At 37.3% G+C, this 16,699-nt stretch overlaps 1 protein-coding gene across 1 annotated transcript in view; it reads left to right on the top strand.

Moving 5' to 3' along the window:
• Positions 1-16,699, top strand: part of LOC150109299 (protein turtle-like) — a 486,901-nt gene that overhangs the window by 431,669 nt on the left and 38,533 nt on the right. The window contains exon 16 of the mRNA XM_090402074.1: positions 4,329-4,469. Coding sequence (XP_090258200.1) covers positions 4,329-4,469 — 141 coding nt within the window. The remainder of the gene's footprint in view (positions 1-4,328; positions 4,470-16,699) is intronic.

Here is a 16,699-nt window from a genome sequence, read left to right as displayed (position 1 = left end):
TATCAAAAGCCTTTGCGAAATCCAAGTATATTACTGTGTATCCTTCTCCTCTGTCCAAGGAAGTAGTCATTTTATTGTAATAATAAGTAGATTACTAAAACATGACCTCCCTTTAGCAAATCCATGCTGTCTATCAAAGATAATACCATTATTGTCAACCCAACTCTGGATCCTAGTTCTCACAAGCTTCTCCAACAACTTAACCACAACACCTGACACACAGATAGGCCGATAGTTTGATGCTTGAGTTCGATCACTACCTTTATGAAGTGGCACAATCTTGCCCTCCTTCCACTCCTTAGGAACTTGACCAAGTGCAAGACTCATATTAAAAAAATATGTCAAGGCAGGTGTCAACTCCATGGCACATTCCTTCAAAATATGCAATGATATATTATCAAGTCCCACAGCCTTATTTACATCTAGTTTACTCAACTCCCCAAATACCTCTTGCTCACTTACGGTCAGTCTCTCCTCCCCATCATGAATTGCTCTCAATCTCTCCATGAAGTCACATTCACAAGATTGAAAGATCTTTATGAACTGCTCATTAAGTATCTCCACCACACATTCTGCAACAGCTGTCTTTATACCATTTTCTCCAATCAGTGTCATCCTTCCATAATCATTCTTTCTTTTGCTGGCTACATATCGAAAGAACTCCCTAGGATTCTTTATGGCTTCATTAGCGAACTGCTGTTCATACCTCTCTCTTTAGCTACTCTCACCAACCAAGTCACCCTCCTTGCCTGGTCTTTGTATACCTCATGAAATTGGCTATTTCCAATTTCATGAGGTATACAAATCTGCCTCCACAATGCCCTTTTTCTCTGTATTACATGCTTAATCTCTTTATTCATCCATCTCACACCTACTTTATTTAACCTTCTCACCCTTGGAATACATTTAGACATTGCACCTACTAGATAGTTTTTGAAAATCTCCCGAGCTGCATTGATCTCTTTTCCAGCTAACTCCTCATTCCACGGTACACCCGCAAGCTATCTCCTGAGCTCTTCGTAATCACCCCCACCCCTTGTAGTTCCACATATACCCTTTTCTCACAGGAGTCCTCGCACTGTTGGCAATCACCCAGGTAATCACCTCATGGTCACTCTCACCAATTGGTGGATGATTTGACACCTCATTTATAATTACATCCTCTGATGAGATGACCAAATCCAAGACCCTTAATCCTCATGTACCCTCTGTCACATACTGTCTGAGATAGTTACAAGGTAATGTCTAGTAAGCAGTGATAAAATGATTGGGAAAAGGCAGATGTGGTGGGGAAATAACAACCAACAAGTGCCTCAGGTAGGACTGGTTATAGACCTAAAAGTAAACTGCTGTGTTTATTTACAAATCCCAGGAGAATCAGAAATAAGAGAGATGAAATGGTTCCACTGATTGAGTTTATTCACCCCAAAATCGAAATCGAAAACCTGTGTTCATTATGTTCACATAAGGTAGACATGAAAGAAGGAAATAGTGACAATGGTTATGAGGCAGTGTGGTATGAGGTGGAGGTTGACATGAAGACATATTTAACTGGATGTTGCTATAAGACAGGGAATGTGGAGGATGGTGAAGAAATGTATAAACAACTTGGGTTAGTGAACAAAAGAAGGATGATTGTTGTAGGTGATTTTAATTATAGCAGTATAGATTGGAATGAAGAGATTACCTTGGTTGTGGCTAGCCACATGCAGACTTCTGTGAGGAAAGGATATATTATGTGGAAGTGTAAGGCTGGCGATTATGACAAGCTTCGGAGACAGTTGGAACTATAGCATGGAATGAAGAATTGAGCAGTGAGGAAATGAATGCTTCTTGGGAACAGACAAAGAAATACATAATAGCATCAAATATTTGAATGTATTCTGAAGATCAAAAGGCTGAATAAGGTGAGTGTAAAATGGATGAATGAGGGGATTAAGCATCAAATCTAGAAGAAGAAGAAGGCACTTTGGAGGCAGTATAAGATGAATAATGGTAATAATCATTTACAAGAAGAGTATAAAGAGCAAGCCAGGAGAGTGACTCAGTAAGAACAACAAAAGTACAGTATAGTCGGAAATTAGCAAATCAGGTGAAGAAAAACCCTAGAGAGTTCTTATTTTTAGTTTTCAATGATCAGTTTATAAGGGTACTTCATCCTCATCAGGGTAAAATCATGTGAAACTCAAGAGTAGAGGATATAGGAATGGACAGCTCAATTGTGAGTGAGCAGGAGGTATATGAGGAAATAAACTTGATGTCAATAAGGCGATACGATTTGATGATGTATCACCACGTGTTTTAAGGGAATGTTCCAGGGAACTGGCAGAAGCATTGGCATGCCTGTTTAATAAGTCTTACAACAGCACAGGTTACAGGAGAATGAAAAGAAGGTCAAATTGTTCCACTGTGTAAAGATGGCAATAATGCTGTGTCTACAAATTTTAGGCCAGTCTGTATATCTATAGTTTTGGTTAAGGTAGGTATTTAAGAGATTATTGAGAGCTACAGAAATTGGCTGATAACAGCAATATTCTCTGTGATTGTTAGCATGGTTTGTTATAGGGAGATCATGTTTTACTGACTTATTTACTATAACAAGGTGAAAAATGTATTGGATAAAGGAGATGCATATACAGTAGTATACTTAGATTTTGCAAAACCTTTTGATAGACCGCCATAACGACAAGCTGTTAAATAAATTAAAATGGATGGAATTTGATAACAGACATCTGATTTGGACCGATGACTGGCTGTCAGATAGGTTGTATATATGGGAATGCAGTATCCCAGAAGAATGGTGTGCAACAGGGGTCAGTTTTGGGACCATTGTCGTTCAATTTATATATCAGTGATATTGGGATCAATTTAAATTATGATATGCAGCTGTTTGCAGGTGATGTAAATTGGGTTCAAGCAGATGTTATGGACTCACAGGAGAGCTTGAATAGATTGCATGAATGGGCAGGTAAGTGGAACCATCTGTTCAATGTTGCAAAGTGCAAGGTTTTGAAATTTGGTAAGCAACACCATGATGCAAAGTATACACTTGGTGGGGAAACTTTAAAGGAAGTAGAGGAGATGGATGATCTGGGAGTGGTGATGGACAAGGACCTGAAATTCAGGGACCACATTGCACATGTTGTTAAGTCTTCACATCAGCTAATGGCAATATGAGGACCCTGATGTGCAGAAATAAAGAGATTATAAAGCCTTGATCAGGCCTCATTTGGATTATTGTGCACAGATTTGGTCACTGGGTTTTCTGGGAAGTGTCCAGGGAAGAATCACAAAGGTGGTGGTGGTGTCAGTGGTCTTTGGAATGTAGAATATGAGGACAGATTGAGGGAATTTAAGTTTGCAAAGCTTTGTGAATAGGAGGAGGAGGAAAATATGATTGAGACATATAATTTAGTCAGGGATTGTTATCAAGTTGACATGGAAGATATTTTTCATAGAATGGAAGGAGTTACAACAAGAAGTCATCCCTGGAAACTGTATAAGGATGGTGTGAGCAGAGGCACGAGTTGCAGGTTCTTTACATGAAGAGTGGTTGGTGAGCAGAAGGCATTGCCTGAGTGTATTTTGAATGTAGACACATTGAATCAGTTTAAGGCATGATTGGATGAGTTTTATGTGTGATAGTGTGCGCCTCCCATGATGAGTCTCTGACTCCATGGAGGTGAGATGTTAATAATAATAATAATAAGACTTTGATCAGACCACATGGATTGCTGTGTGCACAGATTTCTCCCCATCCTCCAGTTTTTCAATGAAATAAAGATATTTTGGGAAAGACTCAGAGAAAAGTAATTAAGGTGCAAGTCTCAAGAATATTTGCTATGAGGACAGATTGAGGAAATATCATTTGTAGAGCCTGATGGATAGGAGGAGGAGAGTTGATATGATCAAGACAAATAAGTTGGTAAAGAATTTTTGCCAGATTAATGTGGAAGAGATTTTTCATAAAGGAAGATGGATGTACCAAGAGGTAATCGCTGGTTGTAGGATAAGGAAAGTGTCAATGGGAAAATAGGAGATGGTTTTTTGCATGGAGAGTGACTGGTGAGTGAAATACATTCCCTGAGAGTAGTCAGTGAGTGGATTGCTTGCCTGTAAGTGTGGTGAGTTCAGAAACAGTGAACGAGTTTAAAGCATGGTTCAGTGAACATCTTGTGTGATAGTAAGGGTTTCATGATGAGTCTTTGACTCCATGGGAGGCTGATGATAATAATAAGTGCATTATATTAGCTGTATGAATGGATACTATATTGTAAAAATAAACCTTGAAGTATTGTTAAAATATATTGAATTTGTTTCTCTTTTAGGAGAGGATAATGGGCACAATCGTAACAAGGCTATTACTGCTGGAGTTGTTGGTGGAATTTTGTTTTTTATAGCTGCCATTGTGCTTTCCATTTGTGCCGTAAAAATATGCAATAAACGCAAGAGAAGAAAAGCAGAAAAAGGTACACAAATATTTAAAATAAGATTTCATAAATATTATTATTATTATTGTGCAGGTATCTCCATGGAGTTCAAAAACTCATCACAGGAGACCTAAACTATCCACACAATATCTGTCATACCTCTCCTTGAACCCATTAACAGAAAAAGCACTTACAACTGACTCTGGCAACATATTGCATTCATTCACCACTCTCCAAACGACCCAACTAACCATAATCTTACTCATCTTCCATCGATAACCTCTTGTTCTGCCCCCTCTAGCCAAGTGCTGAAACATTTTCCCTGTATCAGTCCTATAAACCCCCTTTAAATAACTTAAATATTTCTGTCATATCCCCTCTCTTTTGCCTATCAATCAACTCCTGCAACCCACAAATCCTCATCTATCCTCATATTGAGCATTCCACTGGATCATCCGCGCGATTAGCCTCGTGGCTATGCGCTTTGCAGCCATATGCCTGGGGAAGGGGTGTCCTAGGTTCGATTCCATTGACGACATGAGGAGCTTAAGGATCTTTCTCAGCCAAGTTAGCTGATCTTGGGCATGGACAGCAGGGTTTTTCCTCCTAGTTTATCTGGGGTTTTTTCATCCCACAAGCAGGCAAACCGGCTCCGTGAACACACAGGCTACAGTCATAGGATATAGTACTTAATCCCTCATTAGTAGGGCTCAACCTGTCCTAAGGGGGGGGGGGGGGTTGAGGAACTGGGGAACCCCACACAAATAAATAAACCTCTGGATCCTCTCCACTACTTGCTCATCCCCAAGAAACCCCAGTGGCTAGGCCTGAGTAATCCACATGTGAATATATATCAAGCCCTTATAAAGAGGAATAACAACTTTTTTATCTTAACTTGTTAGTGTGTTCTTCAGGAGTCAAGTAATCCTATGAGCTATCTTGGCAACCTTAGCATTATGCCTTCTTAACTTGAACTCCCTATCTACTACCACCCACAAATCCCTAGCTTTATCTGTTTCCTGGTGTACAGTGTCATCAATATAGTATGCAGCTTATAATCTATTTATTGCAAAATGCATACTTTACATTTCTCTACATTAAACTCATATCTATTATCTTTTGCCCATACTGAAAGCCAATTTAAATCCTGTAAGTTCTCCATGTTGCCTTGATTAACTATTACTCTACCCAGTTTTGCATCATCAGCAAACAACTGAATATTATCTTTCAGATTATTTCCCATATAATTTATGTACAAGTTAAGCAGTAGTGGTCCCAACACAGAAGCTTGCAGTACACCACTAATCACCTGCTTTCTCGTGGATTCTTCTTCTCCATGTATACTACTTTTTGCTATCTGTTCATTGGTCTCTCTTGTATCCATATAACCAATGTCCTAATTCTTCCCCATGTGTTCTAATTCACATAACAGGGTCCTATGTGGCATTCTGTCAAATTCATTTGAATGTAGTAAATTACAAGGCATGACTGACCCTTCATGAAGCCATGCTGCTTCTCATAGAGTATCATATTCTTATTCACTCATTCTTGAATTTCCTCTTTGACCAACTTTTCCAGTACTTTTATACTACCATTCCTGAAATATGATTGGTTTTAATTTGCTACTGCAATCTTAGAACTTTCCTTATAAAAAGGAATTATTTTTTGCCTTCTTTCTATTCCCTTCTGATTCTTCCAGAGCTGAGAGTTAATTAAAGAGCCAAGTCAGAGCCAGTTTCCTTGCACATTCTTGTAAAATGCCAGCTGAGGAGATTCTGTAATCTCACTTGGATGAGTGGTGTCTCAGTAACTCAACTATTTTATCTGCTTCTGTCACCTTGTTACTGTCCATCAGCACTCATTAAAGTTATCATTCCATAGTCATTCTTCCTCTTTCTTGCCACATAATGAATGAACACCTTAGAATTTCCTTTAGCCTGATTGGCCTAGTTTTTTCTCAAAATCTGATTTTGCCTTCCTTACCATGCTAGTCACTTTTGTTGCCTGACCTTTGTACCATTCATGAGCTTGTTGGTCACCTTTCTCCTTATATACCCTCTGCAACACTTTCTATTTTTGCATCACAATTTCTAGAATAGGTATACTTATTTCAGAGTAACGGCAAAATTATGACCTCGACCGAAGGCATTGCTTATGTCTTCTGTAAGTGGCTGTGATAATATGTCAAGTCAGGTTTGGTAGTAGCCCATGCTCTGGATATTAAATGGAAGACAATAGTGTAGCACAGATTTGATATAGGTCTGAGAGACTATTTTTAGAATCAGTATTGGCTAGGAAACACTCTCCTTACATCATTCATCATCATCATCATCATCATCATAACACTAAATACAGGTTCTATTAGATCGGGCCACTTACCTCCCTATCAATTACAATCCCACCAACTCTCAAATTAGAAAACTTCACAGGCTCCTTAAGAGAGTCACTTCTTGGCCTGTAGAAGTTACCAACAGATTAAAGCCATTTAACTCTATATCCCTCCCCCCATATTTACAGACTCCCAAAAATACACAAAGAAAATGTGCCATTACGTCCCATAGTGGATGGCATTGATTCCCCCACATACAAATTAGCCAAACATTTGGCCAAAGAGCTCACACACTATACTGGCAACACACCATCACACATAAAAAACTCAGCCCATTTCAAAGCCAGCATAGAAAACCTTACACTCCAACATACTGACATAATGGTCAGCTTTGATGTGTTCTCTTTATTTACAAATGTCCCACTCAAGGAAACTTTAAAGCTAATCCAAGCTAAATTTTCTCCTGATATCTCAGCCTTATTTCAGTTCACAATGAACTCAGGCTATTTCGTTTGGCAGGGAAAATTCTACAAACAAATAGAGGGGACAGCCATGGGTTCACCACTCTCCCCACCCTTGGCCAATTTCTTTATGGAGACCTTTGAAGAAAAAGCCTTAACCTCTGCCCCACAAAAACCAACCATATGGCTTCGCTACGTTAATGATGTGTTTGCTATTTGGCCACATGGCTCTGAAACACTTCTCTCCTTCTTAACACACTTAAACAACCAACACCCCAGAATCAAATTCACTCTGGAAAAAGAGGAAAACAACAGCCTCCCTTTCCTAGACACACTAGTCACCCGCTAGCCTAATGGATCCTTGGTTTTCTCAGTTTACAGAAAACCCACCCATACAGGCAGATACATTCACCAACCCCCCCCCCTCACAACAATATGGAGTAGTGAAAACACTATACAACAGGGCTAAACTAGTTCAAACGACTTGGCCCTAAACACAGAACTAAATCACATCCTCAACACTTTCTCAGCCAATGGCTACCCCCACCCCAAAAAAAAAATCCAAAAAATATTAGAACCTACAAACCACAGATCCCCCCCCCCCACACACACAACAAGGATTACTCTAAATCCATCACCATTCCCTACATCCGAGGCACCTCGGAAAAGATTACCAAAATCTTAAAAGAACATGACCTGACCTCCTGTTACAAACCTTACAGAAAATTGGCATCCCTTATCCGCTCCACTAAAGACCAACCACTTCCCCTAGACCTACCTGGTGTTTACCAGGTCCCTTGCAGTTGTAAACTGTCTTACTTTGGCCAAACAGGCAGGACAGCAAATATCAGAATTTCGGAACACAAGGACTACATCCGTTTTCACAAATACAGTCATTCTGGGCTTGCAGACCATGCTCTGGATACACGCCACAGAATATGGTGGAAGAAGCTACAGTGATACACCGTAGCAAATACAAATTTGAAAGACTCTTTATGGAATCAGCCTCAGCCCTAAGAAATTCTCAAAACCTCAACAAATTTGGTTGTATGCGACTGCCCCAAATTTGGGAGGCCGACATCTGCAGACCTTCAGCCCAACGGCCAAGAACACCTACTTAGCCCGCTAGAGGGCACCATCAGGACTGTTAGGAGAACAATAGCTTCATCTCTTCATTCCCAGTTTCTGTGTTGTAGTGCCTACGTGCACGTAACTTTTTTGTAAGTTCCTTTAGAAAATGGCAATGTGACATTGCCGAAATATCGGAAAATATTTATTAAAGTTTAATTTAATTTATATCCTTAACTACGTTGTTCTATTCCTTAAGTGTTTTAATAATGCATAACCAACGTATAAGCCTGTCTACGAAACTAAATACGGGTATAGACCATATTGGTCTGTTCTGGTCTCATTATCCATCCAATATCCTTTTTTGAGGTCTACCCTGCCTTCGCTTTCCAATTGGCTTATATTTTAGTATTTATTTAGGATGTCGGGTGTTGGCCATTCGATTTACATGTTCAATCCATTTTTGTTTATAATTGGTTAGTTTTTCTTCTATTGATTTTGTTTTTAGTTCTTTTAAAATGTCTTCGTTCCTTTTTTGATCTAAAATGTGTATTTTGCAGTTCTCATAAATCTCATTTCACTTGTTTTTATTCTTTGTTTATCTTGTTTGTTTATTGCTCAAATTTCACTGTCATATAATAATGTGGGCACTGCTAAAGTATTGTATATTTTCAAGCATGTTTCTTTTTGTACTATATTTGGGTTGAGTGTTCTATTTATCAGGCCTATAATCTGTAAAAATTTTGAAGTTTTTAATTTTATGTCTTTTTCTCCTTCATATGATATTTCACATCCAAGATAACTGAAAGTATTTATCTGTTCTATTATTTTATTATCAATAACTATTTTGCTTCTAACTGGAGTTTGTCCACAAAATGCCATTGTTTTAGTTTTATCTATGGAAATTTTCATTCCAAACTGTTCTACTATAATGTTTAAATTATATATTGCCCTTTGTAAATTGTCTTCCTTATCTCATATTATTACCTGATCATCTGCAAATAATAGCGTATTTATTTTGTTATTCCGGGAAATTTCTATACCTTGATTGTTTAAGGTGTTCCACTGTATTAATATTTCATTAATGTAAATATTGAAAAGTGTTGGAGACAGAGGGCATCCCTGTCTTACTCCTTGGTTTATAGATTGTTTTTCAGACAACTTTTCATTTATTTTTATTTTTATTTCATTATCTTTATATATATTCAATATTGCATGTAGTAAAATATTAGGTATATTTATTCTTTGTAATATATCAAACAGTATCTATCTTTTTACTTTGTCAAATGCTTTTCGTAATCTATAAACAAAAGATGAGTTTCCAAATTAAATTCTCTTCTTTTTTTTTTTTTTTCTATAAGTAGTTTTAAACAGAAAGCTGCATCCATTGTAGAGTGTCCTTTTCTAAATCCATTTTGACATTCTAATAATATTTTTTCACTGTATATTTTTAGTTTTTCATTAAGTATTCTGCTATATATTTAGTAGCATGTATTCAATAAACTAATACCTCTGTAGTTAGCAGGTTTTGTTTTATCCCCTTTTTAAATATAGCTATTACTATACTTGTATTCCATTCCATTGGTATTTGTCCATTTGTATATATATTTTATTTAAAAATTTGAGTAATCTTTGATGAAATTTTTTTCCAGCAAATTTATACAGTTCGGAGTTTATCCCATCTTCTCCTGCTGATTTACCATTTTTTATTTTATTTAGGTTGTCCTTTAATTCTTTCATTGTTATCATATCATTTAAGGTATTTTGTAAGTTTCTGGTGTAATTATTTTTGATGCTAGTATTATCCGTCCAAAGATCTGTAAAGTAATTACATCTATTTCACAATTTATATTTGCAGTTTCTTTTATATCTGCATTCATGTGTTTTATCGTTTTGTATGCACCGGGTCTTATTTTGTATATATCATTTTCTAGATATGATGCAAATTTTTCTCAGCTTTCTCTGTGTCTCTTTCTGGTTTCTCTTTTGGCTATTGCTCGTCTTTTTTTATATTCAATTTCATCTTCTTGTTTTTTATTACTTAACCATCTTTAAAAGTCAGCTTTTTATTTTCAATTATTGTTTTTATTTCATTGTATGTAATTTTTATATGTAATTTTGTATTTTTATGATATTTTTTGTGTGTTCCTAGACTTTCATATGCTGCTGATGCAATAATTTCTTTTATATTATTCCATTCTTTCTCAATGTCTTCATTTCCTTGTATTTTTTTTTAAGTAGTTAGTTGGTGGCCTGGTTAGCCGAGTGGTCAGCGTATCCGCTCTCCAGCCAAGAGGCTGCGGGTTCAAATCCCACCATGGGCATGAATGTTTGTAATTGTCTGGAAAATACTAGTGGTGATGATAGGTGGTAGATGGCATTGATGTAGATGATAATGGTAGTTGTGTTTTGTAGTTGGTGGATTGAGTGGTGGAGACAGAGAGTTGTAGAGTATGTGACCTCCCTCGATGAGTCTTTGGACTCCCTGGAGGTGTCACATAATAATAATAATAATAATAATAATAGTTATTAATCCTCTTTTGGTATAAATTTCTTATACTTGAATCATTTACTAGTCTTTGTAATTAGATTTTGTTTCTCTAGTTGGTTTATTTTTTTGTATTTTTTATAGCCAGTTTGGTGAAATCTTAGTTTTGCCTGTACTAAATAGTGATCTGGGTCAATTTCTAGCCCTCTTCTAACTTTAACGTCTAGGAAGAGGTTTGCTGCTTTTTCATTTGTTATAAAGTAGTCTATTATTGATTTTTGCCCTCTTGCACACCACATAGATTTATGTATATTTTTATGTTTGTAAAATGTATTCATTATTTTTAAATTATTATATATTGTATAATCAATGAGTCGCTTTCCATTTTTGTTTACTGTTGGTTCTCCAAATTTTTGTATATTATTGTTAATTTTTTCATTCCTATTCTGGCATTAAGATCTCTGGCTATAATTATATGGTCTGTTTTATTTAATTTTTCATATATTCCTTGTAACTCTTTGTAAAAGTAATCATTTTCTTCTTCTTTTCCTTCTTCAGGGACATACACTCCAACAACAATAACAACAACAACAACTGTTAAATTTTCTTTATTTAATTTTAATCACACTTCTAATATTCTTTCATTCCAATATGTATAATGGGTTATTTTTGTTTAATTGATTTATGGATCCAAATCATTACACCAGCTTTTGCATGTATTTGTTTGTCCACTCCACTATATATGCTATTGTAGTTAGCTGTTTCTTTTGTTCCTTTAAGTTTCTTTTTTGTTTCTGTAAGAAACAAAAGAGAAACCTAAAAAAGAAAATATAGAAACTGCAATTTCTATATTTTGTCATTTAAAATTTTATCTAATTCTTCTTCTTTATGTGCTATGCTGCTAATGTTCCATGTAGCATATTTCACCACGTTTTTCTTTTTCCAAAGTTTCTTAACCTTTTCCAGTTTGCGGTCGTTTCCCATTTTTTTGTCCGGTTTGGATTTCGTTGAGACTCGAAAGTAATATGTGTTTCCCTATGCCAAGTGACTAGCATGACGATCGGTATCCTAGTGGTGGGGCTGCCACCTTAAGACAACTAGGCTTGCCTTTTTTTAGTAGATAGTGGAAACTACAGTTTGAGAGGAAAGAGTCACCCCCTCGTCCTCGAATTGCTCTAATAGCACTAGGGGGGGGGTAAGAAGTAAGAGAGAGTAGAGGGAAAGAAGAGCAGAAGACCAGTCTCCAGATATGATATACAAAGTGTATATTCTCGATAATGCTGGGCATAGAAACAACGGCATTTATATGCTTTATACTAATGCCAGGAGTATCCGGAATAAAGGAGAGGAATTGGTGGCGCGGATAGCATCAGCCTGGCCAAAAATTATTGGAATCACTGAGACGTCGTTGACAGAAGAGGATATTATGACAGGAATAGAAGTCGCTGGGTACATCATTTTTTGGCAGGATAGGAAGGGAAAGCGTGGTGGTGGAGTACTGCTTATGATAAGTGACGACCTATGTCCTCTAAGAGTGGAGACTTTGGAAGGAAGTGGCACTAATGATTTTGAAAGCATATGGTGTGAGGTAGAGGTGGGAAAGACAGGATATTTATTGGGGTGTTGCTACAGTCCCAGGAGCACAGAGGGTGGGGACCAGGAAATGTTTAGACAGTTGAGTTTGGCAAGTGCAGGAAGAATGATTGTTATGGGAGATTTTAACTACAGTAGTATAAACTGGGGAGAGGAAGATGTAGCAATAAGGGAATGGAATTTCTAGAATTCTTGAGGGACAAATGCCTTAGGCAACATGTAATAGAGAGAACAAGAGGTTCAAGAGAACAAACTGGGGTCAGTTTAATGCAGCAAAATTTAAGGTGTTGAGGTTTGGGACACATCGATGGAATGCTGCATACTCTATGGGAGAAGTTATACTGGAGGAAGTAGGGGAGACAATAGATCTGGGGTTGATGATTGATAGAAACCTGAAATTTAGGGGACATATTGCAAATGAGGTGAAGGAACACAGAGGATTGCTGCAATAACGAGAAGGACACTGACCTGCAGAGATAAAACAGTTATCATTACGTTGTATAAGACCCTGATCAGACCACACTTGGATTATTGTTCTCAGATTTGGTCCCCAGGATTTGAAGGGGATAAATTAACTGTGGAAAGGGTACAAAGGCAGATAACAAAGATGGTTTCAGGACTGTACAATGATAGTTATGAAGATCGGCTGAGGGAATGTGGACTGCAGAGTTTGGTGGATAGAAGGAGAGGTGATATGATTGAGACTTTTAAACTGTTGAGAGGTGGTTACAGGGTTGACACTGAGGAGTTCTTTCGCTTGATTGAATAGCGGGAAGGAGTGATGACAAGAGGCCATCCCTGGAAGTTATGAAAGGAATCTGTGAGCAAGAGGGTGAGGAGTGAATTCTTTGTATGGAGGGTGATTGAACCATGGAATGCACTGCCTGATGGAGTGGTGAGAGCAAGAACGGTCAGTGAGTTTAAGGGGTGGTATGATAGACTTTGTGTTTCTTTGGGTGGAGGGGACCTCCCTTTGATGAGTCTTGATAGACTTTGTGTTTCTTAGGAAGGACCTCCGACGATGAGTCTTTTGACTCCATGGAGGCCTGAATAATAATAATAATAATAATATTGTATGAAGTAAGATCAGGTCTAGCTTGGGTATCTCGGGTTTGCCATGCCCGTACTCACCAATGTGAGCCCCTGAGATGTTCCTCCTACCTCATTCAGTATGGCTATATTAATTTATCTTATGATCTGTCTTCCATACTTGACATCTCTGAATTAATTTTGTGTTTTATCTGGCCTGTACAGGGCAACTTTATAGGATATTTGTTCTTTTCAGTTACAAATTGAATTGCTTCAGCAAGTCTAACTGAGTATCTTACGTCTTACCACATTTGTAATTTGTACTTTAAAGATGCTGTCTTGAAATCCAGTAAAATACAGAAAGTAACATTTAATTGCATAATGGTTGTTTTCATGTATAATTTTTTAGCACATCCTAACCAAGTCAAATTTCATATTTTATAACACGTTTTATTACTCTTGATTAAATATTTTTTTAAAGTATATTTTAATTTTATGAATTTCAACTTCAGAAATTTTCATTTTGTTGGTTCTTGAAGATCTTTCCCACACAGACGTATTTTTTTAAAAGTATGTTTTAATTTTCTGAATTTCAACTTCAGAAATTTTCAGTTTGCTGGTTTTTTGAAGATCTTTCCCACACAGACATATTATGCTGTATATACATATACTGCTTGAAAAGAAGTCAATGGACAACCCCATGAACAAGATGCATCATGCCATGTAATGAGACACGGGTTTGTAGACAGTATAAATTGGAGAAATATGACGTGCATTGTCCAAGTCAGTGCAAATCTATCCAGGTGAAACTGTTACAAGAAGAGAACTAATGGAGTCTGAAAGAGGCATTGTAATGTTAATGCCATGTTGCAGACCTATCTGTTTGGCAAATTGTTGACAAACTGAGCCATCCCAGATCAATCATCAGTAAATACCATACTAAGATAGAAGTGCAGGGAGTCAACTGCAAGTGTTACTTTAAGTGGACGACCTACCACACTCACTGAACGTAACTGTAGGTGCTATGAAGAATAATGCATAAAAACCGCCATTCATTGGCTGACACATTGAATTCAGAGTTTCAGGTATCTAATGGAACACGAATCTGCACAAAAACATTCAGACCAAGGCTTGCAACATGAATTTCCATAGTAGGACTGCAATGCCGCACATTACCTAACCCAGCATGCAGTATTGCCTTTAGTGGTGCAAAGAGCATGTACAATGGGACGTTGAAACTTTAAAAGCTGCATTATGGAGTGATAAATCATGTTACACCCTCTACCAAGCAGACAGATGGATGTGGTGAATGCTCAGTGAATATCTCTTACCAGAGTGCATAACCCCAATTATGAAATTCAGCAGTGGCGATGTGATGGTATGATCGTTTTTGTCCTGGTTTACCCTTAGACCTCTGTGGTGCTACGAATACGGAAGGGTCACTACCCAGACCGGTTTCTGAACAGTATGGATAATGCTTCCTACTTTTTGTGATGTTTCTACAGAACTAACCATTACCTCTTTCAGTAAGACAAAGCACTGTGTCATAAGACTGCTGCTGTAACTGCACGGTTATGGACATGAACTTTACCACACTTGACTGGCCTCCAAAGAACCCTGATCTCAATCCTAATGAACATCTGTGGGATGAACTGGAGCATTGGGTGAGGTCCAGGGACATCTGCCCCACAATAGTCTGGACCTCATTACATGCCTACAGGAAGAATATTCCAAAATTCCCATTAATTGCTATTGTACGCTTGTGGAAAGTATGTCCCATAGGATTCTGCAGTCATCACAGTGAAAGAAGATTCTACATCTTATTAAGGTGGCTGCCATGGCTGTTTGTTCCTCATACCTTGGTATCCATTGACTTCTTTCCAAGCTGTGTAGTCATGTTCATAGAAACCACATCAACTTACATAAATATAGTTTTTAGTAGTTAAATGGTCATTTTCATTGGTTTAGCATTAGATATTTCATTGTATTGCACAATGTATCATTTGGGGTTCTATATAATGTAATAGTTGCTACTATTGAGACAGACTTTTTATGTTATAAATTAAAGATGCCAAGAAATCATATTCTTGGTTTTATTCTTTATCCAAGTGTAAGCAAACAAAGTTGCACCTGAACTATTTTCAGGACTGAATAACTCATATAAAGAAGCTATGACTTCACATCACTTGCCTTAGTATCCCATAATGCAAAGCACATATCCTTACAGACATGTATAATGCTATGCATTATGGGAAGGGTCACTACTCAGGCCAGTTTCAACCTTTATTGAGTTCTCATCAGTGGGAGCCAGACCCAGAGGTGATACAAAGGTTGAAGTAATGCAATAGTCATATTTCCATATAAGAGTAGCCAAAAGGTGTCACACCTTATTATTAAAATACTCTGGATTAAAGATCCTAAAGTGGAAAAAACTTTCAACTACAAGTTTTTTCCACTTGATTATACTATGAATTAAAGATGCCAAGAAATTATATTCTTGGTTTAATCCTTTATCCCAGTGTAAGCAAACAAAGTTTGCACCTGGACTATTTTCAGGACTGGGGTAACTCGTATAAAGAAGTTAATGACTTCACATCACTTGCCTTAGTATCCCATAATGTAAAGCATATATCCTTATGGACATGTATAATGCTATGCATTATGGGAAGTGTCACTACCCAGACAGGTTTTGCCTTTATTGAGGTCTCATCAATTGGAGCCAGACCCAGAGGTATCACCTCTGTGTCTGGCTCCCAGACTTTGATCAAAACAACACAACATGGTTGCAGCAGGCGTAGAATGCTGAAAAGAAATGCTGTTTTGATATGGCCAATCTCTCTTTTGGTATTCAAGTTTGGAGTGGAAGGAATGCGAAAGCAGACAACTCTTTATAAGGTTCGCTCAGAGAGTTTTGCTGAGTCTGAAGTGGATGTTTTTCTGACATCTACTTGCAGCCGACTCTCTCTATATAAGCGTCTCTCATACAGTTCTGCTGAAGTAGGTGGGTTTATTTTATGGGTTTATTTATACTGTAGTTGCTGTAAATGATTTGCATTTCTCTGTAATTTTTTTCTTCAATAATTGCAAAGAAAAATTTCTTTGTTTCTTTAAGCTATAAATTTATTAATTATATCATTATATAATTATATCATTATATGACACCTACTTGCAGACGACTGACTATGAGAGCTTCTCATACAGTTTTGCTAGAACTGAAGTAGGTGTTATTTCTGACTTGCTTTCTTTAAAACATCAAACCATCTTTATTTCTACCCAAACTGCACCCAAAGCAAGTTTGCAA

Source organism: Typopeltis vanoorti, chromosome 2 (genome assembly GCF_054136105.1).
Source record: "Typopeltis vanoorti isolate ZY-2024b chromosome 2, IOZ_Tvanoo_1.0, whole genome shotgun sequence".
Lineage (NCBI taxonomy): Eukaryota > Metazoa > Arthropoda > Arachnida > Uropygi > Thelyphonidae > Typopeltis > Typopeltis vanoorti.
This window is presented reverse-complemented; position numbering and strand designations above follow the sequence as displayed.